General features: G+C 36.7%; 2 protein-coding genes across 6 annotated transcripts in view; one reads left to right on the top strand and one right to left on the bottom strand.

The window, feature by feature from the left end:
- Positions 1 to 21,502, top strand: part of LOC139810698 (muscle LIM protein 1) — a 23,443-nt gene extending 1,941 nt beyond the window's left edge. Inside the window, exons 2-9 of one of the 4 annotated variants that reach the window (XM_071774468.1) lie at positions 4,887 to 5,008; positions 6,292 to 6,457; positions 10,903 to 11,032; positions 12,698 to 12,794; positions 15,240 to 15,327; positions 17,600 to 17,896; positions 18,610 to 18,930; positions 19,435 to 21,502. In XM_071774468.1, coding sequence (XP_071630569.1) covers positions 4,894 to 5,008; positions 6,292 to 6,457; positions 10,903 to 11,032; positions 12,698 to 12,794; positions 15,240 to 15,327; positions 17,600 to 17,896; positions 18,610 to 18,930; positions 19,435 to 19,711 — 1,491 coding nt within the window. In that variant the 5' untranslated portion in view covers positions 4,887 to 4,893 and the 3' untranslated portion in view covers positions 19,712 to 21,502. Of the gene's footprint in view, positions 1 to 4,886; positions 5,009 to 6,291; positions 6,458 to 10,902; positions 11,033 to 12,697; positions 12,795 to 12,869; positions 12,914 to 13,883; positions 13,981 to 15,049; positions 15,135 to 15,239; positions 15,328 to 17,599; positions 17,897 to 18,609; positions 18,931 to 19,434 lie in introns of those variants that run through there. The other 3 variants (XM_071774469.1, XR_011731465.1, XM_071774470.1) reach the window with 3 other exon arrangements.
- The window catches only part of LOC139810699 (uncharacterized), a 25,174-nt gene continuing 18,370 nt past the window's right edge, over positions 20,618 to 27,421 (bottom strand). Inside the window, exons 3-4 of one of the 2 annotated variants that reach the window (XR_011731466.1) lie at positions 23,434 to 25,909; positions 20,618 to 23,278 (exon numbers count right to left, since the gene is read on the bottom strand). Coding sequence is in view for 1 of the 2 variants with exons in the window: in XM_071774472.1 (XP_071630573.1) it covers positions 25,514 to 25,909 (396 nt within the window). In the remaining variant the exon portion in view is untranslated. Of the gene's footprint in view, positions 25,910 to 27,421 lie in introns of both variants that reach the window. The other variant, XM_071774472.1, reaches the window with a different exon arrangement.

Below are 27,421 nucleotides of genomic sequence, written 5' to 3'. Positions count from 1 at the left end.
TGTTTCAAGAATACGTCAGAGATATCCTTCATCTGTTACGAATGAAGGAGAATTGAGAATTAAGAATTCTTCTATAATTTCAACGTTTAATTTGGACGATATTACTTAACAAACTAATGCTCGAAGAGTAATAGGCAGGTATAGGAGGATGGAGATTCTCGTATACCGTGATAATATTTTGATTCCTTCATTCGAATTGATGTAACATGAGATATCATATGTTTTATTTAAAATGTTTTATTATATAGATATACATTAAATGTGTAATAATGTATCACGCAAGTCATCGGGTTATTAGGATTCCTTTATACTTTTATAGCACGATCTAATTTTAGGATCCTAAATTCGTCCATTCGCTATCCAAATATGATTTAGCAAACTTAGTTTGATACACATGCCATGAAAATATTTTCAGATATTCACAAAAGCTAAATTAAACTATTTTTTATCGGGAGAAATTATTTATTCCGATCAATTCCGATTGTGACAAAAAACTTTTTTATTTCGTGAAGTAATTATTTTCTCATTTGGTAAATTATTTTCTTCGCTACAAGTATAAAGCTTAAATATTGTGAAGCAAGAATTTATGATAATTACCGATGATTCATACACGCGTTTGTTAATGCCAACACTTACCACATCGCTACAATTGCTCATTCTTGGCCGTTTCGTATCATTATTATACATATTTCCATTTAATTATAGCGCTCGTCAACATTGCGCAGGTCCTTCAATCATGACTCATTTCAACAATTTAACACTGGGGTTTGAAGTTTTAAGAGTATATAAAGATTGTGCGGTTCATGGACATTGTATATTTTTATTAACATTAATAATATATGCATGTATAAGTAACATACATATATTCTAAGTTTTTAATATTTTGGATATTTTAATGACAAATATATTGTACTATATCTATATAATACTAATATAATAAAAATATAACTATAACTATATAATACTGTAAAATTTTTTAAAGTTTAATGCTTTAAATTGTTAAATCAATTTAATAACAAGTCTATATAAACATTATTAGCGGGGCATACATATACAACAATTAATTAATAATAATTGAATAATGTATAAATTATATGCAGAAATAGTAAAGGTTGTTTAATGTAAACAGATAAATCTTATAAATTTCGAGTTAACGTGTTGGTGCCTGGTTTCTTATTTTCGCGTGTAACGTAACACTTCGACGTGTAGGGACACTTTGCAGCCCTATCGGCGTGGCAGGACACGCGTTGGGTTACCGCGCATTCCATCCACGAATATGCGTGCGATTGAACGGTAGGGGTAAAACGAGGAGACCGCTATCGTGGAGAACCTAGCGCCTTCCCTAATACGGCTTCGCGGACTCGCCTGCACGCGTCTGCACGGATATAGAATCGCCCGCGTTCTCTCTCTCTCTCTCTCTCTCTCTCTCTCTCTCTCTCTCTCTCTCTCTCTTTCTTTCTCTTTCTCTCTTTCTTTCTCTTTAGCGCGGTGCCGCCTGTTTCTACTGCTTCTACTACTACTGGCGTGTCATATCGTTACCGGATACTACTGTCAGTGGTAACGGAGCGAATTTATGCAGCTAAAACGCGCTAATCGCTACCGGGGGTACATGAACGGTATAGACATGAATTAAAATCAATTTTTCAAGGGGGATGAACAATTATTTAAATATTTAATTGAAAATAGAATATTAATAAATATTAATCCAAATTACAGTTATAGCAAATATACTATGTTTTTATGATAACACGGCTACTAAAATATGTATTTTACTGATGGCTTATTTTCTATGTATTGGTTCATTATTTTTAAATTTGACAAATTTGTTTTATAAAGACTATATATACATCAGAGTGTAAAGCAAAGTAAGACCGACTTTTCGGTGTAAAATCGTTCAATTGTTGCATCTCATTAATAGATTCTATTATTTTTCTTGAGTTATTTATTAATAATCTTCAAATTTTACGAATAAGATTTTGTGATTTAATTCTCTAATGATGTATTTTAAATAATTGAATTTACAAACTGTAATTTAAATTCTTTACATTTAACAATAAGTAAATTACATATAAATAAAAGCTTTAGTGCTAATTAAAGTAAAATTTTAATGAATGAAATAATAACATTAAAAAATAAATTTTACTTATTCGGTTTAAAAAATAAAAGTTGCAAAATTATAAAATTTAATTTATTATAGAATTACCTATTTAGAAAAATAATAACTTTTTAATAAATTTATGCGAAGTAAAAAAATCGGTGAGTATAAGATAAAATATGATTAATTAAATATGCACATATACTTTTATATTTTTGACAATTGGAATTGCATTTATTACACTTGAAAATATTTAAAATCTACTTTCTAAATCTCATAGAATGATTTCGCCACTAATATATTAGAATGATAGTCACTCCAAAAATCTAATTTGAGTAAATGCGGGCGCTCATAAGATAAGAGTGAATTTTTTATTTAAATTTTTAGAGCAACTCTACCGGAGTGAATCACGATTCACTGAAGATCGACTGATAAATGACTAACAGAGTAAAATTTTCCACTTAAAATTGTAAAGTGGATGGACATAATTCACTTTTATGGACACTGATCTATTGTACTCGAAAAGAGTGCAAAAATATTCTGGGACACTTTGTACATATATATAAACAAATATCCTGACTGACTGACTGACTGACTCATCAACGTCCAGCCCAAACCTCTAAACCTAGAAACATGAAATTCAGGGAGTATATTCTTTCCATAACGTAAGCACCCACTAACAATAAGAAGGGATTTTTAGAAATTCGGCCCCTAACGGGGTGAAAAGAAGTAAAATGTGTTTTCACGGGTGTTCTTCGACGGGCAACGCCGGATAGCTTAAGCTAGTACATATCTATAAAATAACGTTGCAAATATATAGAATCTGTAAAAAAAACGAAAACAATATTAAAAGATATTTGATGTAACGTAAAATTTATTTCTGAACTTAAATTAAAAAAGAGATATAAATATCTCTACTATTTCTTACCATTGTTAGTAGTAATACAGCACATTCGACAGAGTCGCTAAACATTTTCCCCATTTCACTGGCGTTTATCATTATTATATGGAGAAGTAAAAGCCATAGTGGTGTAAGTCAAATTTTTTAAAATATTGATTTATGTGTATAGATGCAATCTACACAATATATAAATTGCATCTACGCACACGAGTCAATATTTTAAAAAAATTGATTTACATCACTATGGCTTTTACCACTCCATATGTAGAATAATATCCGTATACTTTTTGCAATTTAAAAATTAAATTCTTGCAACAATGATAGATAATATGCGTATAACAACTATAATAGTTATGAGAATAGTTTAAGCTATTTTTGACGCGTGGTTAGGCAGCAGGAAAAGAAATATAAGAATAAAAAACCAGATATTTAAAATTATGCTTTATAGAAAGGCGCACAATTCATTATAACTGCTATTTCAACTATTATCGCTGTATTTATTATATTTTTGCAGAATATTATTATAATGCATTATACCTATACGACATTGTGCCAAATGTAACTACTATCATCACCATTATCTGTGTATGCTGTTAAAGCAAAATATTATTGCTACGTGATATGATTAACTAGCATTGCCAAACGCTATTACGCACAACCATTAATGTTTGTGCCAGATATCATCACTATTTCGTTGCAACAAGCGTGTAGATCAATCGCTATGTACTTACTTCTACGTTTTCAACAACAGTAGTTTATACAGTGGACATAAATATCCATTTTAAATAATTAAAGATTTTCTACATTGTATTTCTACCGAAATCATCGAAATTTTAATATCTAAATAATAAATATCTGTAATGACAATATACAATATTACTTTCGTTTCGTTTGACATTTGGATACATAAATAAATTCTTCTGTTCTTTTATGCAGATATCATTTAAAGAATTTCAAGTGCAATAAAATTCAAAATATAATGCTTTAATCTATATGTCGATAGTTATTATCGGAAAAATGAAAATACGTCTACTTGAAAATAATCTAATTGTAAGATTAACATTTCATTATTTATGTATTTTCTATCTTGATTTGCCAAAATTCTTTATTCTTTTATTTAACAAATAAATTACTGATATCTAGGCTTTGAATAAACTTTTTTTCTCTTTCATTTAGTTTCCAGTTTCGCTCTATTAATATAATTATTATATTATTAAATAATACTTCTGATATAATTCGCAATTTCTTCAAATATGCAAATGTATCGAACTTATTAACAAAATTTCCTCTATGTAAGTAGAAAGACATATTTACCATCGTGCATCTGTTCAATGCTTTAGTATGTCGTGCGTGATATACTTTTATTCCCCTTTCTATATAGTTCGTTCCTCCACTTGCTCAACCGTGCGCGCGCTTTAAGCTGGCCACAAAAATAGAACTGGTTGCCGACGAGTCAGACGGAAACGCGGATTGTTTACGTCCTCGTAAGCGACCGGTTAGGTAACCGAAATGGGTTACCGTACCGGCGATGATTCCTCTCGATATTAATAAAGATGTCGAATTTGATTACGGATTTTGGATTTAGAAACTATACAATTTTTGATAAAATGTTTTCGCTATAAAATTGTGTTGCTCTCGTTCAGATCCTTCCACGAGATTTTTTTTTAAGAATAAAAGTCATTTCCAACGTTTAAATAATTATAATGCACTTCTAATTGTATTAGCGTTACGAACTAATTATCATAAGATTACGTCATCTTTTCAGTTGTTTAACAGTAAAAAATAATAATTTGACACTACAACAGCTTCTCGACTTGACATGACGATGATTGACTTGCGACTAATTTTGGTGCAGTAAGATAACGCGCGTTAACAGAGTTTCCTTTTCAGTATAAAAATGCCTTTCAAGCCCGTGGAACATCCAAAATGCCCTAAATGTGGCAAATCTGTTTACGCTGCAGAAGAGCGAGTTGCCGGTGGGTTGAAATGGCACAAAACGTGCTTCAAGTGCGGTGAGTAAACAAACGTAATTTTATAATTTTAGAAATAGAGAGAATGCAAACAAGTGTTCTTTTTAGTCACATAAGAGCAACGAATCAATACGTTGAAATTAACAGGAGAACCGATGTCATATTGTAACTTAAAAATATGAAGGAAAAAGATGTTATAATACATACACAAAAATTTTTTTAATATAGACAGGTATTCTTAATTTTACATAGACAACAAAAGCATTTATCGTGCAAATAGCATATTTTAATACAAGTACATTTTTATTTTACTTATTGAAAGCTTTTAATTGACATAAAAATAATATTTCTGAACAGTTATATTTTCTTATAATAAAAACAGTATAAGTGGAAACAGCGCATTGTTGTACGCAATCACCATTTAAATAGCCAGATATTTCAGTAAATTTGAGACGCTCGATTTTATTCGTAAAAAAATGCATTAACGTAAGAGACATAAAATAATTTATTTTTTATGTGCTTCTGCTTTTTCAAAATTTGTTTGAAATTTATCTCTTTATCTGAATTTAATGGTGTGCGTTTCTATGTGTTCTGTGACATGTGTACTGTAAGAATGACCAAATAATTTCATTACGGAAAACATTATCGAGTTTCCTATTTTTAGGCTGGTTTAAAATAAATTTTATGCTCGGTTAGCCCGTCGCGATTGTAATCAGGTCTGCAGGTTGCCAAAAATCAATTGTCGGCTGTCCGGTAGTGTGCTTTCGGGTGCAATGACCGATGTGAATAATTCACTATAATCTCATTGTTGAACATTGCCGTGGCTTGAAAAGATGCATACATAATAACTATTTCTAAAAAGGAATGAATTTTAAGAAATAAATTATAAGTGAATTAACGTATCTTATATTAATATTATAGTAAATATTTTTGAATATTTTATTTGCGTATCAATAAAATATTACTCTTTTTGTATACGTGTAAAAATATATAATATATGTAAGAATTTAAAAAATATATTATATATTTTTTTATATTTGTGCAGAAAATAATGGCACTCCAATACTTGAATACATTTACATCAATATTTACGCGCTATTCTTCGACTAATTCGAATAAAGTGCAGAATATAAGTGAGAATATTACAAAATATGCTTATTTGAGATATACACTTAGAAAATTGCCGAATTAAAATAAGTTAGACATTTGTTCAAGTATCCCGTGGTAGCACAGAATAGTTTACGGTACTTAACACCTCGACACTCGAGTACATCCAGCAGGAAGCGCCGTAATCTCCAACGACGAACGACGACCGTGTGTTGCAGGTCTTTGCGGCAAACCGCTCGACTCGACAAACTGCTCCGAGCACGAGGGCGAGCTGTTCTGCAAAGTCTGCCACGGCCGCAAGTTCGGCCCTAAGGGCTACGGCTTCGGTGGCGGAGCTGGCTGCCTGTCCATGGACCAAGGCGAGCATCTTCAAGCGAAGAACGAGTGAGTGGCATCTGCCGTCGCACAACCTCGACCCCCGACACCCACCCCCCTCTTCTTCCCTTATTCCTGAGTAGCATTACCACCAACGTGGTCCCACGTCGGGAGCGTCTCTCTGTTGTACTACCCTCTCCACGTAAAGACATCCTCCACGTGTGCGAAACTGAAAATCGACCGACCAACCGTCCGTGAACCGCCCGTGATCCATCAGCATGAATTCTTCTCTTGGTCAATCGCGCCTCCAGCAACTCGGAAGAAGCCGCTGCCTGCGCAAACTCGTCCAGGATGCCAGGAGAACACGCGTCTATGTATACGTGTACAGCGTGTCCGACAGAGTGAATCGCGTTTTTCTACATTTTCCTTCCCCTTTTTCTTAAATTCTCGATGCATGACGAAGAGAGAATCTCGTCTCCGCCTCGGTTTTTGTCTTTTTTCTCTCTCTCTCTCTCTCTCTCATAAGAATTAGATCTAGACGGTCCTTCGTGTCCTGATAGTTGAATCTAGAGGGTCCCTTAGGACCAGACTGTTTTATTCCCACCTCTTTGGAGTCTGTCATCACCGTAGGCGAGCATGTCACCGCGTTTCTCTATCCTCTTCGAAAAAAGATCCGTCCTTACCCTATCGATCTTACTTCTCGCGTCACCGTCGTGCATCACATCGTGAACGACGTTCAATTTAGTCCAACGTTTAACCCCTTTTCCCCGAATCCTTTTTCCCTCATCGTCTCCCGGTGTGACCGGCCAACATCGTCACGTCCGATCGATTGAATTGTGCTCTCTCTTTCTCTTTTCTTTCTTCTTCTTCTTCTGTGTTAATTTTTTTTTCTTCTATGCGAAATACATACGCTAGTTTATAGGATCATTTGTACCATCTGTAATAAGTGCCATTAAAAGTGGAAAAAAGGGAAAGATAAAACTGGAAACAAAACAACCAAGCGGTGTCTTTCATTAACGAATATAACACACGTTTCCCCATTACCTTTCAGTGTGTAGACAGATTTATCAATGTACGAGTGACGTGCATAACGAGCGCATCGTTCGAAAAACGCAGAACGGAGCCACGCTAGTTGAGCCCGGTCAAAGTTGCGAAATCCTCAATATAAATTACCGTGCGCAAGTCTATTTTGAATTCCGTGTAATCAGATATTGAAACTGATAAATTCGACAAGTTAAGATTTTTGAATGCTATGGAATACGGAGAGTTATTAAGATAATTATCCTATTATCGCGAATAAATGTCGAAACGTCACTTTTTCATACATCCATATCGTTGAAGCGCAAACTCGCTTTCAACACGTACGACTGTAATTTTGACCGGGACTGAACGACACGAGAGACTCTATGAATCTACGGAAGTAGACTGTTGAAGCGTGCACACGTTTCACCGCACGTGTTCCTTCTCTGTTTCTCTGTGACGTCGAGCCTTTGCGTATATACGAAACCCGCATCCTCGGCCCTTCGTCTTCCTCCCTTCAGGCTCTCTTTCGCCGAGAAAGGGGACGAAGCTTACGAAAAAAAAGAGATAAAAATGTATATATATATGTATACGAGAACGAAAATAAGAGAAAAGAAACACACGACACACCCCGCCCCCGCCAGCCCCGCCGAGCACGAGCCAACCGGAGGCAAGCATTGAACAATATACCGTTGTTACTTTATCACATAGTACGAGCTGCGTGATAAAGAGAAAATACCGAGTACAAGAATGGTGAGCATCGAGTCAAATTGCGCCTCTGTCTCTCTCTCTCTCTCTTTCTCTCGCTATCTCTCCTTTTTTTTCTTTTTCGCCGCGTGACAAAGCTTCTTTTTCTTTTTTGTAGCTTATATACACGTAGCTCTCCTGCATGGCCTCTCTCGCACCACATCTAATCCTATAATCTCGCTAACACTTAGCCTTAACTACTTGCGTGGGTGCTGGCGCGTGCGTGCGTGTACGTGCGTGCGTGCCCGCGTGCGTGTTAGTGTATTCGCGTACTATGTCGATATAATGAGGTAACGGCGATCCAACACCGTTCTCGACAGCGACAATGTTGCGAAGTAGCGATGATAATGCCATTGAGATGAGCCCTCATACCTGTCGGCTATGTTCCTTAGTTGGTAGTCAGTAGTTAGTAGGATACAGTGCGTGTTCACAGTCTGTTGCAAATGCACTTGTCGTGCTCTGTGTCTGAATGTCACAGATTTCCCTGTCTGCCTTTTCATTGACCTTAAACGAAGAGAATTATTCCTTGGTATAAATATTTCAAGATACAATTCTCTCTCTCTACATACACTATAAATTAGTTTGTAAATTATAGAAAAGTAGTGATTCAGTTTCATGAATTAAGCCTTGTTAAAATTGAATTTAATTGAAGGAGCTTTATTTAAATTTAAAGATAGCGGGGGAAGAAGATGTTCAATCAGATACGTGCAAATCGGTCAATGAACTTATAAATGAAAGAAAGTGTGGGCTACCTATCCTATATTATTACCTATTACTAAATTATACCTCAAAGATCAAGTCTATTTTAACACTTTACTCGAGCATACTCGCGGGATTTCTTAACATGTACAGTTTTTCTTTTATTAAGTTTGGCACATAGTGATCAAGCACACTGTGTCCAATACGCTTTTGGATCGTTTCTGGACCGTCAGGACGAATCTAAACAACCAATCGTGATAAGTGCATGTGCATCTGCACCGCTCACGTATTCCGCTGTACATACACCACTGTACCGTAAATGTAAAACCCCATCTCAGCGGCGCAATTGTCACGCTACAAGGAGGACAGGCACGATCGGTGTTACTTCACTGTGTCGATGATATTCCACCTCACGGTACGGATGCGTGCGTATACGCACGCACAGGCTCTCCACACTGTACCCGACACGGCGGCACTTCTATATTCCCCTCTTCCCTGTGTCCCTTCTCTTTTATCACTCTTTCTCTCTCCGTCTGTCTCTCCTTTTCTTTTTTTTTGACAAATTATTCGTTGGCACAATTATGCCGTATTACACGTACGGTTTGCTTCTCGGCTCTCCTCTCTCGGGGCTCGGCGGAAGCCACGTACCGTGGTTGCGAAGGGGAAAAATTACGCTAACACGTTGACTAACACTTGCCTAACAAGCTAACCCGTAATACTATTTGATGTATTTTATGTTATCTCCCGGCCTTATCAAATTTGACGTAACTTTCTTCGATGTCTCCAACGAAAATCGGATATAATGCAAGAAGATATTAACTATTAATGCAAAAAAAAATCGGAACAAAAGTTTTTGACTTTATGTAAGATTTTATTGCAGTATATTTTGGAGTTTGGAAAGTTTAAATAAGTTTCAAGTTTCTACATTTGATATATTGTACGCGATATACTTGATGTACCTTACGTATCAGATAGAATTAAAAAAAAAGTTGATTTTTCGAAAGGCTAACTAAACGAATGTAAGTTATTTGTAATACTTGTCCAAGAATCAATTAGCAAGTGGTGCAAAATATGCATTTTGTTCATATAAATATCCATGTACTTGCGTCTTGACCAATGCAAGACTTGATATTGGGCATCTTAAAATAGAGCATCGTATTCTTCTTGTATATTTGCGTCCGATTATTCGAAGATTTCTGATGTTCGTCGGAATGGGATGTCTTGATGGCGCTATTTGTTTCTGTAGACTAGTAGTGTTTAGAACGTGTTCAGTGGAATTGACGGATCACAATACGCATTTTAATAGTTTCCTAAAATTTTGTACTTATGCATATACATCATAAGTTTTCATAATTCCCTGTAAAGTATTTTATGGAAATGTAAAAGTAATTAACGAAATATGGTAGAGATTCTCTGATGCTTCTATAAATTAATCTGATAGTTATGAATGCTCGATAATTATATTTTTGCTTTAGTAACCAAAATATTTTTGTTATTTATACATACTTTAAGTCTTTCCTAGCTAAAGTTTCTTTTTAGTTTCAACTTCTCGATTTTTTCTTATACATATCTCTATAACATATTTATTAGAGTTCCAGACTTGAATTCCTTAAATGTTTCACATTACTTTGATTTAAGAAACTTTGATTTGGAAAATCTGGATTACTCGGATATCAAATTCTAATAAATTATTTCAATTAACTACAGTCACTAAACTTCTGTTTTATAATTATCATATCTATTACTTTACGTGTGAACCATCAATTTCATTGTTTAAATATTACTTTATCTGTGTGCTGTATTTAATGGCTTCCACGTTCAATGCTTACATCTGATTACCGAATTATGAGATTCAAAGATAAAACGAATTAATTTTGGTGGATCATCCCTCTTAGCTCTATAAAAGACACTGCTCCATGAAAAAAAGTATTGTAAATATATGTCGAAAGTGATAAAAAATGAAATGATTCGTTTTACCTCGGAATCTTACGACGATATTGGCGTAAACTTTATTGGTGGATGGATTTTAATATGAACTGAATTTTTAGGGGTGAATTTTCGCGAGGTTCGAACGCTGTTCTCGAGTCGCGAGCTATCGCCAAAGCACCCGAGGGAGAGGGATGTCCTCGCTGTGGAGGGTACGTTTACGCCGCCGAGCAGATGTTGGCCCGAGGAAGGGTAAGTCCATTTAAAAGATAAGGCGTACGCGGTGCGCATTTAACACTAAATGCGACACAAATAGAGACCCTGGCAAACAATCAATTAAGAAATCCTATTAGCATCAAAGTTTAATTGTTTACCAGCGACGTGTGAACATTATGTGTATTTAGCGTTAAATGCACAACGATAGAAGTCTTGCGTCTCCTTGGTGCTTCGACTGATCGTTCGCTCGTGCAGTTTAAAAGATTAAAGGAGAGTCGGCATACCTCAGTTAATCATAAGTACACAGTTTTTTCATTAATCTTTCGGATACGTTGAACGGACTATTAATCTTTTACTCGTGAAGATAATTGATAGAAAGCGTGCGAGTTTCGGGATACTGTGCGAATTATAGACGTTCTATAGAACGTAAATATACCAGATAATTTTTTAATGTATAGTTTTGCAATTACCACTTTTATTCAGAAATCAAAACGCGACCATATGGTTTTTTTTATTTGTTCATCAAGTGCTTCCTCCACCGATCTCTGTTTTTAGATTGACAGACGATAGTCGAAAATAGCCCTTCTCGCGTACTCCTCGAATTGCAGCCTTAATCTAGGTGCGCGCTGCGATCCCCCTGTGGGTGGGGCCAGCCTCGAACCGCGAGGATATTTCAACGGGCGAGGGCGGCTCGCGCGGGATTGTAGCGCGCGCGATTTAGCACGCGAAGCAATAAAATCGGTCGCTGACGCGACGACAGACAGATTGACGCAATCGGCCGTCCTCATCGTCGCGCTTACTCACATGTATTTCGGAAAATCTGGACGGAACTTACCGCGTCGCGGCAAAAATGCGTCGCGCGGATTACAAAACAGCTGCGGCAACGCGCGGCGTATCGTGGCTTTTGCCGCGCGTCTAAATTCGGCACGCGGCGCGTGGTAATGGACCGCGTCACGCGTCCCCGTAATCTTATCCAATCTCCATTTCATAACAATGTGCGGAAAAAAACAGCGGCCGGGAGAGAGGAACGGGGGTGGATGGGAGGGGGAGGAGAAGGAAGATTCCTCGCTCTCTGGACCGGGGGTGTGCTAGCCTAGAAACTTTCTCGGTGGTTTCGTCAGAGAGAATGATTTTGGCGGCGCACCAACTGGCCGGCCAATCTTAGCCGGCCCGATACCCGGCGATAATATGGCTCGCTACCAGAAGGAGCGCCGCGCCGCCGCTCGGAACCAGAGAAATGGAGGCTAATTGCTGGCCGACAATCTGGTCCAGCGATAATCCGCGCGCGAAAACGGCGACGGCGATCCATCTTTCTCGTCGTCCGTGATGTGACTCACCGGCGCGCGGCGTACCGTTGAAATCACTTATTTGCGCGAGAATTACGCAATTCCTGCTCGCAATTCTCCTTGAAAACGAAGAATCCGTACATTGTCTCCTTGAATTTTGTGATAAGACCCTACTTCGTCAAAATTTTTAAATCTTGGATCACATCACATGCGAATGCACTCTCTGATATGAAATCTTCGATACCGTTGTAGAATCAAGGAAAGCACTAAACTTCTCTTAAGGCATACTCGGTCTGACGATCGAAATGTAGAAATTGACATATTCGACGATTCGTCGCGGCACCAAGAACCGATAAACGTCTCGTCGGACTCTAGCAGACCGCCGTTTTTCGTCAATCCTCGTTCTTGTGATTAGGCTTACCATAAACTGTGCTTCAAGTGCAAAACGTGTCGCCGTACTCTGGACTCGACGCTTCATTGCGATGGTCCCGACCGCGAGATATACTGTCGAGGTATCTTCCGTCTAAAGAATCTGCAGTCCCCTTTATACGGCCAGTTCCTTAATTCTTTCTCGATTTGTTGTACAGATATCCGTACTGACAGTCCTGTGTTCTGAAACGTTGAACGATTATATTATCTCCTGAACGTATTTATCTATCTGTCTACCGTTCCGTTCTGACTCCGTTCGTTCTTGTTGTTGTTACCTACTAAAATCAGTTTGTAAACTCTTTCCACGCCGCCAGGAAACAGCCCCCGAACATACAAGGGCTGCAAGGTATCACAGAAGAAGGATTAATCAATTGTTCTAGCATTCTTTTTTCTCGTCTTTGTTATCTATGGCGCGCGAAATATCTGTTTATTTGATCCGAACGAATTTAGACCGCCGTGTTCCAGAATTACCGCTCTACTACAGGAAATCATAAATAACGGAGATCAAATTACGAAAAATATTGTTAGTGAAAATGCTGTTAGTTTTAGTATTAAGTTTTATTTTTCTATTTAGTATTAAGTATAATAAGTTAGTAGTATTATTTATAATAAGATTGAAATTTAAAAAGTTTTTAAATCTTAAATAGTCAAACAATATATTATAAATGAATATGATAAACAAGAGAATTAGAATAAAATATTATTAGAAATGAGGAAGAAACATAGAATTTCAAAATAAATCTTGTTTTCTTAACTTTTAATTATTTAAAGATAAATTTGCAGTATTTTGTAATAACTTTGAAAGCCGTTTGAACTGAATTCAATATTAATGTCTTTTTGGATCATTAGAAATCATTATTTTTATCTTGAAACTACTACAAGAATTTTTTCTAGGAAAAAGCTATAATATAAGCTATAATATAAGCCGGCGTGTAAGAGTTTCGTAAGAGTATTGGAACGATACAAATATTAAAATAGCTTAAATGAGAATAAAGATTTACAGTAGCACATTACTCGTTGCTACTGTCTTGAAACAAATCTTGGCGGGATACAAGGAGCTTTTAATGTCTGCGCTCCTGAAACGATTGTACAAGGAAGTAATATTGTACAATAGTACTTTCGCCTCTCCTTAGAATTTTCAGTGACTAACCCATCCTTTGTGTTTCGTGCAGCAATGGCACAGGGAATGCTTTAAGTGTGCCAACTGCTCGAAAAGATTAGACTCCGTCAACTGCTGCGAAGGTCCTGACAAGGACATTTATTGCAAAGGTAAGGATACGGTACGATCGCGCGCATGAAGACGTAACGTACAAGATATGCGAAATGTGGTACAGAATTAATTTAATTTATGATTTATCACATATATGCAGATATTTTCCGCACATGAGCCGCTGAATAATATATGTAAATGTTACCAAAATATTGATGATCAACTATTTCAAGACTAGGAGAATTAAAACTGTCAAAAAATAGAATTCTCTATTTTTTCCTTTGCGTCTTGAAGAAATCGGTTGAACCTCTAAATATAGTTGAAAAGAGGCATGTAAGGAATATTTTTCTAATCACATTAAAATAAATATAGAGGAACTCTATTTTTGATCGAGCTGGATCTTTTATAGTAATATTTTTGTATAAATTTATATATTTTTTCCGTTCAATAAACACTTCTTCTGCACATCGATTACTTATCGATCTTGAAAGACAATCTCTTATTGGAATAGTAAATTCATATAATTAAATCGATAATTGATTTAACATTAATGCTAATTAGCACCTTTTAAATCATTGCAAAGAATTTATTGCGAAAAATATCACTCCAGCTCCAGGGCTCGAATCTGGATCTCCCTTCAATTCGTGACGGGCATTTTTGCCAGTTCGACCGCCGAGGCATGTGGTGATCGTATACCCAATAAATATTAAAGAGAACGTCTTTATTTCGGGCGACGTGACATATCGGTCAAGTTTCACTTATCATTGCATATTAATGTAAACAATGTAATCTGAAATACACAAGGTTTTTCTGAATCTACTGTCGCTAGAAAATAATTGTCTGAAAGTTCTAGAATATTTTATATGCATATAATAATAAAAATTCTCTCTAAAACATCCTATATGTACATATTAATTAAAATCTTATTAAATTTTCAATTTGTTACACTGCATTATGTGTTTAATGCAAAGGACAAACTGGTAATGCTATGACGACATGAAAAAATCTAGAGGAAAATAAAAGATTGTATTAGTAATTAGCGTATCTGTACGATTATGTCTTTGTCGCTGACCATCATCACGAGATAACGTTAGGCGACGTGAAACCTTTAATCGATATTGTCTGCAGTATGCTACGGAAAGAAGTTCGGACCGAAGGGTTATGGCTACGGCCAGGGTGGCGGCGCCCTGCAGAGTGACTGCTACGCCAATGGGTGGGTTTTCAGAGTCGGGACTGAGATGGGAAGCACGCGAGAGAGAGAAATCCCGCCTCGGCTTCTACACTTTCACTATATATGATGCGCTTGTCTGCTTAACAGCTTGCTATCCGAAGAAATTCGGTCCGCGGGGTGTCGGCCACGCCGGGATTATGTGGATCGGGCTGCAGTGCGATATTGAGGACGAGGGGTACGCGCCCCCTTAGTTATGACGATTATTATTTTGCGCGCGTAAACAGGGTGCTCGGAGAAAGAGGAGCGGCGCGAGTAGCGACAGCTTTATCTTCGAGTAATCTGCGTCGATTTTTTTCTTAGCAAAAAATTCGTCGAGCTTATCTCTTGGCTTCTGCACGTTGTGCATATAGAACGAGAAACCACCCTTACTATTTTGTGAGCATTTACATTTGAAATTGAAAGAATGAATCTTCCGGATCTGTATAACAATTTCTCTTTCAATATTTTTGACAAAATAATATTGGATACTTTTGTCCCGAGGAGAGAGAAAGAATTCTTTACACGAAAATAAGAAATATTCAAAAGCAAAGTACAATATTAATTATCAAAAATTAGTTACAGTTTAAAAGTAAAAACATTATCGGAATACTATTTCTTGCTGTTGAATAATAAACTTTTCAGATCCTGAAACAATATTAATTTTAATCGAATTTTACAATGAGTCAAGGAAATGAGAAATAAAAATTGCAAATTAATATTTAAATACGTAAGTCAGTATTTGTGCAATTTTTCTCTCTCTTTTTCTTTTGAATATTCAAATGTAATATTCTGCAAGCATGATTATACTTCCAAAGATATATATGCAATTTGCACGAAGAAAATCTTCTTTCATTACTTTTTCATGTTATAAAGCTGTTTTAAATTTACAAAGATTAAAATCAAAGAGATAATATATCAGGGTTGCCACAGAAAATGAATTTTGAAATTCCCTGACTTTTCCATGTTTCGCAGACGATAATGGAGAATTTTCCATGACGAATACGTAATCTTAAATTTTAACATTCAGAAGCAGGGATTGCAGGAAATACAGCTTATTTTATTAGAAGCAACACAAACTTGGAAGTAGTAACGTAATATAATCCTGAATGCAAATTCATTCTAACAAAAAATAATGTGTATTGGAAAAAAGAACTACGTTATGAGGAAAAAAGGCGATTGAGTAAAAACACTAAATAAAATATAAATGTTAGATATGATATTAAACAAATATATAACTACTTTTTAGAATAAGAGCATTTGTGAACAAAGTTCAAAATTCCAGGCTCTTTTATACTATATTTCCCTAAATTTTCCAGGTTTTCCCTGGCCAATTTAAATTTCCATGACTTTTCCCAGTTTTCCAGGTCTGTGGCAACCCTATATAAATAGGCTGTATTTTTTGTGAGAAAAAAATCACTCTCGATTTTCTCGAAGAGTATAAGAAAAATTGCTATTGGCGCGCACTTTCTCCAAAACACCGTGTACATGCGTGCGCCTGTGTGTGTCCGTGTATATATAATATATACATATAATGTGTAGGTATATATAATATACACATATTTATACATACATATAGACCGACGCCTTAACGCTTTGCGCTCTTACTCACCCTGGCATCACGAATCGGCTGATCGTATCGGAATATCGAGTGTCATTTCTCAGTCAGGCAGATCATAATTCGATCGTTTTACATTAGTGGAATACTCACGCTGACGTTCATAGTTGCTAGAGACTCTCTCTTCCGTATACATTCGACATTCCTGTTATCACACGGTCTGTACGGTCTTGTGTGCACGTATATACTTATAAAACCGAAACTAAACCTGAAATTCATGTAGAATCCGAATTGTTATTGCTAACATCCCCTGCGACTAGATATCATATTAGTAATCACGTGTCATATGTAAGTCGATCTAGAGCTCTCTCATCTTTTCCCTTAATTAATTAATTAAATAGAAAGTCAGACGTGTGACGTATAATTTGCTTAAACCTCCACGAAATGAAAACTTCGTAATCGCGTGTTACGGACACGGAAGAAAGTCAGGAATTTCAATTGTGATTTTAATGACTCTTTATGACTGTACAATTTTTTGCATTCTTTAACGAGATTTATCAAGAGTTGACGAAACATTGGACAACTTCAGTATCTCTTCTATGTGTCTTGCCAAGCGATTACCGACGATCAATCATCCTGTCATTCGCATGCAGTTCCGTTCTTTTGTGATATCACGAATGAGCCGCAGGGATAAGAAAAGTGGGGTTAAAATTAAAAATTAAAATTAAAATTGAAATCGAGGAAAACCCAAAGTTTCCCGTCTTCTGTGGAGTTCAGATGCCTGATCAAATTCACTTGGGAGACGATTGGGCAGAATCAATCGCTTTTCCGTATAATCCCTGCGGTTCAATGATCGGCCCCATGTCGCCGAGAACGACCGGCGAAATAATGTGAGTGACCCTTTGCGGTGCAGCGATGCGGCTCCTCGCACCACCGTGATCGACACCGCGATAATCAAGGCCCCGCCCGGCAAGGGCTGTCCCCGCTGCGGTGGCGTCGTCTTCGCCGCCGAGCAGGTGCTCGCCAAGGGCCGCGAATGGCACCGGAAGTGCTACAAGTGCCACGACTGCACCAAGACCCTGGACTCGATCATCGCCTGCGACGGTCCGGACCGGGATGTTTACTGCAAGACCTGTTACGGGAAAAAGTGGGGACCGCACGGATACGGATTCGCATGTGGCTCGGGATTCCTCCAGACCGACGGGCTCACGTAAGTCTCGAGCTCCAATGCTGGGAGTTTACGCGTAACCCTCTGCTGAACGCGCGACTATAAATACAAGTCGTTTTAAATAACCGAGCTCCACCGGGCCTGTAAAGCGCGTTGAACGAAGACTCGTAAAGACTTTGAGTGATTTCATGACTTTGCAGATCCGCAATGCGTTTAAGCATAAGATATTGACCATAGTTAGCAGAAACTAATTAATAAAGTAATTATTGATAGAATTACGAAAAAGTTTTTACCACTAAGTTCATAAAGAAAATTTGTGTGAGCATTATTTTATCTACTTATATATAAAACTTTAGCGAGTTTTTTATATAAATGCGAAGTATATGTTTCTAACACAGTTCACGAAAGAAGTTTCGATCTTGGATAAAAATCATTGAAAAACATGTTATAAAAATACTTCATGTGTTGTGACATAATTTAAGAGGGAAATGACAAGTACATTTCGAAGGGACTAACAGATACTGAAATTGGAAGATAAAAGATGAAGTTTAAATTTCAAGCGGAATTAGCACGATTATAAGAGAAAATCTTACGAATTTCAGCGCATACATCTTCATTTGCATACTTTATTATTGTGCATGACCTATCGGTTTGAGTGAAATTAAACAGTTAAAAATTCAGTTGACATAAGATTAAATGAAACATATAAATTCGACCAGGCGAGATCGTATCGTAATCGCGTTAATTACCCGCAGGGAGGAAGAAATTTCGGCCAGTCGACCTTACTACAATCCTGATACGACCTCGATTAAGGCGCCAGCTGGGCAGGGTTGCCCCCGTTGCGGTGGCATGGTGTTCGCCGCTGAACAACAGCTCGCCAAGGGCACCATGTGGCACAAGAAGTGCTTCAATTGCGCCGAGTGTCACCGACCCTTGGACTCCATGCTGGCATGCGACGGCCCCGACAAGGAGATCCATTGCCGCGCGTGCTACGGAAAGCTCTTCGGGCCCAAAGGCTTCGGGTTCGGCCACAAACCGACTCTCATCTCGACGAACGGAGATCATGCCCCCTCATAGTAAGTGCATCTCGACGTGCTTCCCAAGAGTAATTAGTTTCTGAAACACGGTGTAAAATATACAATAGCGAAAAGTTTGCTGTCGGGGAAACTTCGATGATTGATAACGATCTTGATAATCGACCTACTTCTCTGATTAGAATTTTCTTTTAACACTCGAGTAATCGTGTGAGAAGCAAGTTATAGGAATGGATTATTAAACACAGCGCCATGATTTATGTACGGAAATACTGGAACAAGCTGTTACTTTTTTCTATTATTCTTTTCATCCATGCACCTGCGCAAGAAATCCATATAGAAAGATAAGACTTATTGAGCCGCGTACAATTTTTCTACATTACTTTTTTTATCTACACTATGATAATTTCAACGAAAAATACATTTGAAAATAATAATTATGCATGGATTACCTCAATTGTTCTTGACAAATCGGACCAGTTTCTGGTCTCTTCCCTTTCGCTCTATCACATCAGATTCTCAGACGTCGTTTTTCATTTTTCGCAGCATCGACTCCAAGCCCGACCTGGGCCAGAAACGAAACGACGGGCACGGTTGCTCGCGCTGCGGCTACCCGGTGTACGCCGCCGAGCAGATGATCTCGAAGAACCGCGTTTGGCACAAGCGGTGCTTCAACTGCGGCGAATGCCACCGTTCCCTGGATTCGACGAACTTGAACGACGGTCCGGACGGGGACATTTACTGCCGCGGCTGCTACAGCCGGAATTTTGGGCCCAAAGGCGTGGGCTTCGGAATAGGCGCAGGCACCCTCACGATGGCCTAATTGGCAGGCTCTATCCTCCCCCTTTACGCGCCGCTCGAGGAACACCCTCGATCCAGTCTTATATATTAATGTAAATACATCTATATATAGAGGCGTCTGACTGTGTATCCGACGACAGACGAACGCGCTGCTCCGGGAATTTCGATTTCTCCTTTCCTATAGATTACGACGATTCGATAATGTCGATGACTACATTTTCATTATCGCGAATAGCGCCGTAGTGCGGGATAATGGTGTCTGCTTGACTCTATGGTCGACAAGAATCGATCGCGCACGGATAATCCACTGCAGTTGTTGTTGATAATATTGCGATGTAAAATCGCGCATTGATCGTGTTACAAATCAATTCATTATTGCACTTAATAATCTACTTATTTGTTATACGAACCAATGTATAAATTTGTCGTTTTAATAATGGTTAATAATTATGTTTAGAAATATAAAAAAATAAAAATATACGATTTTTTATCTATTGATCAATAGACTTATTTAATAAGTACTTTTATTTTCTAAAGACGTTTATCTATAAAATTTTCTGTCTTAAATTTTGGATTTAAAGAGGGGGTCGACTTTTTTGTCATTATTAAAAATTATTATATAAAAAATTGCCATTATTAAAATAATGCGTTATCTGATCGCAAGTTATCAACGATATGTGGATTTATTCTCGCAGTCAATTAGACCCATTCACGCTCAATCGTCACGATGGCTTGCACCGGTTGCTATGAAAATTTTACGAGATTCGTATTGCAAAAGTTAAAACTGCCAGTTTCACCAGTTAGATATTCTACGATTCTCGTTTCATGCGATTTTCATAGCAACTTGAGTGATCCTTGATGACGATACTACTGCGCAAACGACTAATCTGTTGACGAGCAATTATACGAACGTACGAAACTTTTGTGATTTTTCTTCTTTTTCTTTTTATTCTTAATCAGGAAATAGGAGATTACGACTCGAAAATCGATCCGCGAGATGTCAGACTTGGATTTGTAAAGACACTGGCAAATTGAATATCCCTGAACTTATAACTATTTTGGCCGAATTTATTGCTAAAATATTTTTGTTTCTTTTTTTTTTCGATAAAAGTGGAAAATCTTTCTGGATAATTTCTGATCTCTATATTTCTATTTATTTTCACACTTGATCAAAATTTTATTTCAGACTTAAACTTAAGATCTCTTTTTATCTTGTTAATTCGATCCAAACCAACTTATTAAGATATTGACTCTCATCAAATTTTTCTGACATAAATAGAGATTTAGAGACAACCTATTTATATAGAAAGCTTACGGACGGAGATATTTTCAATAAGTAACGACGAAAATTGCCAGACTGTTTTATCGCTGATATTGCTCACTGTTTAACGTTTTTAATCGTTAGCATTGCTCAAGATTAGGCATATTAAATAATGCCTTTTTCTCTCCTCCATTAAAATTGCGAAATAGAATGCATCATGGAAATTAAAGATGCACCAGCTTTTTTAACTATTTCGCATAACAAATCGGAATTATGTGCGGTGTAACGATCGTAAAAACTCTGCCACGGGTAAGTGTTTTCTTGATCAATTTTTATAACTTGAGGACAAAGATTTTGTTATTTACAGCGTAATAATTGAACACATGGCATCGATTGCAGCGGATATTCGCGGACGACACATACGGAGATATGAATACGAATATAAAATCTAATAAATATAATAACCGGGCTACGACCAGCAGCAACGATGTAACCGACGACTAAGACGAGAAACTAATTTAATTATGATTTTCAATAAATGTGTACTTGAAATTTTCTGAACATTCTTTTTTACCCGAACGGAATAAGGTAAAAACGGTTTTTAATTTATATAAAAAAAAATATCAAACACCATAGGAAGATGTAACAGAACAAATATAACATTAAATTAACATTAGATAAATTGAAATAGCAATATAAATGTTGACTGTGACGTTGCTTGAAAGTAGATATGATAGTCCTCCAACGAAACTGTTGTGGGAATCGCTGGAGTGATTTCAACGGAGAGAAGTGAGTATGAGTATGGTGTAAAACACTAATTTCATATATTTATAGCAACAACTGTACAAGTTCCGGTTCACACATATCGATAATTACCATTCGTTAATCTTAACAATAATGGCGGGAGCAACGAAGCTGTTCAGAGTTCACGAACGCTTCCCGGCTTGCGGAGACGAGCCTTTTCCCCTCTCGTCGCCGCGCGCGCCGTCGCGTATAATCGATAATGCGCGTCTTTCGCGCGGAGACGGGGCGAAAGCGCGGCTCGCGCTACGCGCCAGTAATACGCAGTTTTGTAAAATGCCTCGTTAAAAAATCACATTCGTTATCGAACTGGGATATGGATTGCCTCGGGACACGATAGAAATTTTCGCACACGCTATTGTCATTAACTTTCAGAGGAACCTTCGATTTACGTCTCTGCAAAATATTGATTTTTTTTCTTGTAATTTCTAAAGTTTTTATAACTAGTGGCGATTTTTTGTCCGTTAGACGTTGGACACCGATTTCTTCTAACCAATTAACGTTTTGATACTTTATAAAACTATATCGTGTATAAACGACTACTTTTTAAGAATTGCAAAAAAATATCATAACAAGTGTATCATAACAATTTCAAATATGTCTCTAGCTTAGCTACAATTATCAGTGATAGCATATTGTTATTGATATAGTTGAGGGAGATACACCCAATCGCTCTCTGAAAGTTAAGACGGACCTCTGAAAGTTAAGGCGGATCTGAGACGAGACTTATGAAAGAAAAAAAAAATATTTTCAGGTGAACTATACATACCTTTCGTCTTAACTAATGTACATTTATACATCTCACTATAAAATAGATTCAGTCGTAATCGATAAACTATACATACGCAGAATAAGGTGCGCTCGTTTATCGGCGCACACGCGACGAACGAGTCAGACCACTGCCGAAATTGTCCATCGTTATATTGTGATAAGACAGGTACCTTCGCTCTTCTTGGTACGAGACACACAGGACGGTATGTAAGTATCTATCTTAAGGACCTTCTAAGAAGAAATTCCGTCGATCTGCGAATTAACGCGAATCAATCGTCTCGCGCGCTACAGCGATTCTTGATATAAGACTTTCTTCGTAGAGTTTTGTACACTCTAAATTTACATATTTACCAAATTGAAGTTCAACAAATTGCAATGTCGTAGGCTTGCAACAGAAGTTTTATAACAATAGAATATATAGAGTTGATATCAAATTAATAGTTAATAAGTGTCAATCTTAATTGGATTTAGACTGGCTATCAGTTTCCCATGTTTTTTTAGACTAATATAGACATTTTGCACATGGAAAATATAAATATTAACCCCTTGATTGCCACACCATTTTTCTCGAATGGTCCTTAAATATCAAAAACAAAAAATTCGTGAAAATTAATGAAAGTTTATATAGCATGACAACTGATGACTTTTAAGTCAGATTTAGAAAATTGTTTATCATAACCTTTATGACAACTTTTATCATAAAATTGTTTAATTTTTTTACATTATTTCAAAATCACGTTTAGCACACCCAAAAACCTCCTAAATATACTTTGTTACAGTCATTAATTTATTGTAAAACTTGAATATAACAAAATATGTCATAACAAGAATATTTTGTGACAGCCATATGTTTTTTTAGGCAACATTTTGCAAATCGGACTAAAAAAATCACGTTTAGCACACCCAAAAACCCATAGTTACCTTCACTTTGCTTCGGCGACAAAATCACATAGCGACTCTAATGTAACAAAATATTTTATGACGACAAAATGCATTTTCGCAGCAGCAAACGCAAAATCCAAAATGACGAGAATTCTTGTCATCGGCAGTTAAAGGGTTAATATAAATATTTTTTGGTTGAGATGAATATAAATCCCCAGTCAAAATTCCAAAATGCAATGTAACAATTGACACAATGATATTATTCTGAAATATTATTTTTCTTCCTTGATTTAGCAAAATGAATTCTTGTATGAGAGTCACTCTTATTTCGATACCAAGCAAGATTTCGCTCTCTTTCTCTTTTTTGTCTATTGATCGCTGCTCTTAATATTTAATCAATTAATTATTCGACAGGTCGCTGGAATCGCGCATTAAATCAGTGCAAAGTACATTCGGTCAAGGATTTGCGTCAAGGACTTTACTGTGGAAGTCTATGTTTTTTTGCTACTTGATACACATAATAAATACCGTAAGAGATTTTTCGCGATAATAAGCATAATTTACTTAGGTAAATCAATCCCGATAAACTAATCTGTTTAGGCCAGTTAATCGCGTGATTAATAGTACTTTTATGAATACTATTCTACGCTGTGTTCCTCTTGTGTTAATTCTAGCTTGGCATTGTCGACGAAAAATAATAGAAATGGAAAGCATATACTGAAAACGAAAACTTAGTGTCCCGAGAGTTAGAGCGATGCTCTAATAACATTTTCATCACATTAGTGTTTCGGATGAAGCTTATCTTCCTGCCTTATGATTATTACGAATTGATTAAATAAAAATAATGCAATATATTTGAATTTTTACTCCAAGATTACCTTACATTGATTTAATGATCACAATAGTGCTATTTAATACTCCAAATGGATTAGTTATTGATTTATTAAATTTCCAAGAAAATCATTTATGGTAAATTAAAAAGATATTAAAAAGAATGTAATGATAAATTAAAAGATATGGAATGAATTTCTAATTAAAAGAAAAAAGTTTTTTATATCTAATTTTATAATGTCAAGTATATTACGTTTAGATTAATTTCATTATTTTTTTCAAGTTTTAATCTTAACAAATATAGAATTAGTTAGAATTTTAACATATTGAATGAGTCAATATAAGAGAGTCTATAATTCTGTTTTACTCTTATTTCTCGGGAACATTAAAGTTGTCGTTTAGAGCAAACGCTTGTACAAACTCCTCGATATTAGTCGGAATGTGAATCTGATACGAGTTTAAATCCATTTATATTACTTTTCAATTACTTTGGTTAGTAGTCTCGATTTCAATCTGGATAGTGATCCTTTAAAACAGCGTTTCCCAAGTTATGCTTTCCTTTAAAATTATTTTGTTAAATAATACAGCGTATTTATACCAACAGAAACAATATTTTACATGTAACGTACGCTACTCTCTCTTTCTCTTTTCTTCTCTATCTATACAAATACTTCAACGTGTAAATTAAAGCAATCGGAAAGAAATCAAGGAAATGTATATTATTCAAATATATATATTACTCAAATGTCTTTACACTTATCACAGGAATGCAGAACGAACGAATAACACGCTTTATAATATACTGCTAAAAAATATTTGATGTTAAGAATTATTTCTCTGTCAAAACTTAAGAGACGATATCCGATTGGCTTCTAAATCTCTGCACAATGATACCACAATCGAAATTCACTAAGTTACATTCACCTCGACTCTTAATTTTTCAATGATTGGCATTTAACGCACTGTCTTGTGTGTGCACACAAATTTCGGAATGTATCTCAACAGACGGCTACCTCCGAGCAAGCTGACACACCCTTCTGCCCGTTCTCCCGACTTGCCTAAATGTATCTTTGTCAAAAATATGTGAGCGGCGCGTCTTACCGGAGTCCTTAAATATACCGCACGATACGGATGAATTTCGCGTGCGACGGCGAACCGAAGCCCGCGAAAAAAACCTGGACGCCTCCCTGAACCTGAACGGCGCGTCATCTCCGTATCGACGAGCGGGCGGCTCTCTGTATTTACACTCTTCGCCGGACCGGTAACGGGAGAGACGGTTTAGTAGAGGTTCGCGGTTTTCAGCGGCAGCGGGTCTAACAGGTAGGGCGGCAGGGCCGCCGAGAAGGGCCTGGGACTGCAGGAGCCCCAGGCACCGCCGCCGCCGCCGCTGCTACCCCGGGCGTTGGGCGAGCCGTCGCCGGTGACGTCCGCGGTGTGCTTCACGTTCACCAGGCTCTGGTTGGCCATCGGCTTGATCTCGTTCGACGACAGCACGCTGTTCGAGCCGCCGGGTGGCGTCGCCGGACTCCTCGGCGAGCGTCCCTCCGCCTTCACGGTGCCGGTCACGGGGCTGGACGCGCCGCTGTCGGCCCCGATGCCGCTCTGCGACGTGGACTTCTGCTGGGCCAGTCTCTCCTGCTTGCGAAACTTCGCGCGCCGGTTCTGGAACCATACCTGCAACATTGAGGTCCGACGGCGTTAGATTTTGTTCTTTCTTTTTTTCCCTGACGATGTATGGTTTGTTAAAGCTATGCAGAGATAAGAGAAAGATAATCCGAATTCATTATTCTGCATATTTTTTCAAGATGTAATTGTACTCAATACTCATATTATTTAGCCACTTAAATATTATTTCTTCGTTTATAACTTACAAATACAGGATTGTAATATAACGATGGAGAATGATATTTGGTGGAAGCTAGATTATCGTTGCAATTTACCGATACATGAATAAGACTTCTGTTAAAAATTTATATCGTGTGTATATTTATCTCTAATTACAAGTACTAAATAAAAGTTGAAGTCGTATTGGTGTTAAAGCCATAATTAATTTCTTATGATCTATGTACATAAGAAATTTTCGTGCTTACATTATTGAAAGGCAGATATCCAGATATAGTAGAAAAATTCGTCCGCAGTTATCCCCCAGATTATTTATTAATACGAAAATGATTGTAATAAAATTAGTTGTCTAACGAAAAAGTAGAAATGTTTATACAAATTTAAATCACGCATAATTATCGTAACAATAATGATTTCCGATACAGAACGATGATAAAATCCTTATGCAAAAATTAAATTTTCATAATTTCCGACATACGGGACTATTGTAAAATTTCTGTGCAGTATTTAAATTTTCATAACTTCCGTTCTATATATACGAAAAAATTAATCCGTTAGAAGAGTGAATGAAGATTCTAGGTTTACTCTTGGGTTTATTCTTTGGATTGTTCCTTCTCAACACGTCCACCGTCATTATGTATATAAATCGAAATACAATTCTGAAGTTTTATCATTACATTTTGAAAATAAAATACTTCGAATCATATTATAATTATTTTATCGAATCATATTAATCTGAAGGTCTAAAAAGTGAGAGATTATTGAATATAAAATTATTGAGTAATAATCTTAACATGTTCCCATAGAAAGAAATTCAATGAGCTCAAATCAGTTCAGTGAACACGAAGGAGACCAAGAAATCGACCCACCTCTTTCAATCTACCCGTTAAGAAACATTTTCACAAATGGATTATTTTTAATAAATACTCAACTTCAAGTTTGCAACTCTAATCTTTTTAATAAATTAATTGTATTATTTATAGAGAAAAGAAGTTATAGATTAAAAATTGCACAAGAATTTTATAATAACTGTATAATGGAGTTTTTTATTCGTAGATGTTGATAAATGTAAGTTGATGTTCAATTTAAAATACAGATTTTTTTATTATTATTTAATCGCGGTGTCAAACAATTACTAATTTATTCAGAAATTAAAATGGCTTAAAATCTATGTTGAAAATTCAATCAGGACTCAAGTTTACGATATCTGCGAACGGTAAATATTACGTTTTTACGTTTCCTGTCGCGAAACGAGAAATTGTCGCGCGAGGCGCGTCAGAGAGTTTCGGCGCGGCTCGTCAGAGCGAAACGGCGAGGCCGGACCCGTTCGGCGCGCTCGTAATT

This window comes from Temnothorax longispinosus, chromosome 3 (assembly GCF_030848805.1).
Source record: "Temnothorax longispinosus isolate EJ_2023e chromosome 3, Tlon_JGU_v1, whole genome shotgun sequence".
NCBI lineage: Eukaryota > Metazoa > Arthropoda > Insecta > Hymenoptera > Formicidae > Temnothorax > Temnothorax longispinosus.
Note: the sequence above shows the minus strand (reverse complement) of the source record. Positions and strands in the feature narration are given on the sequence as shown.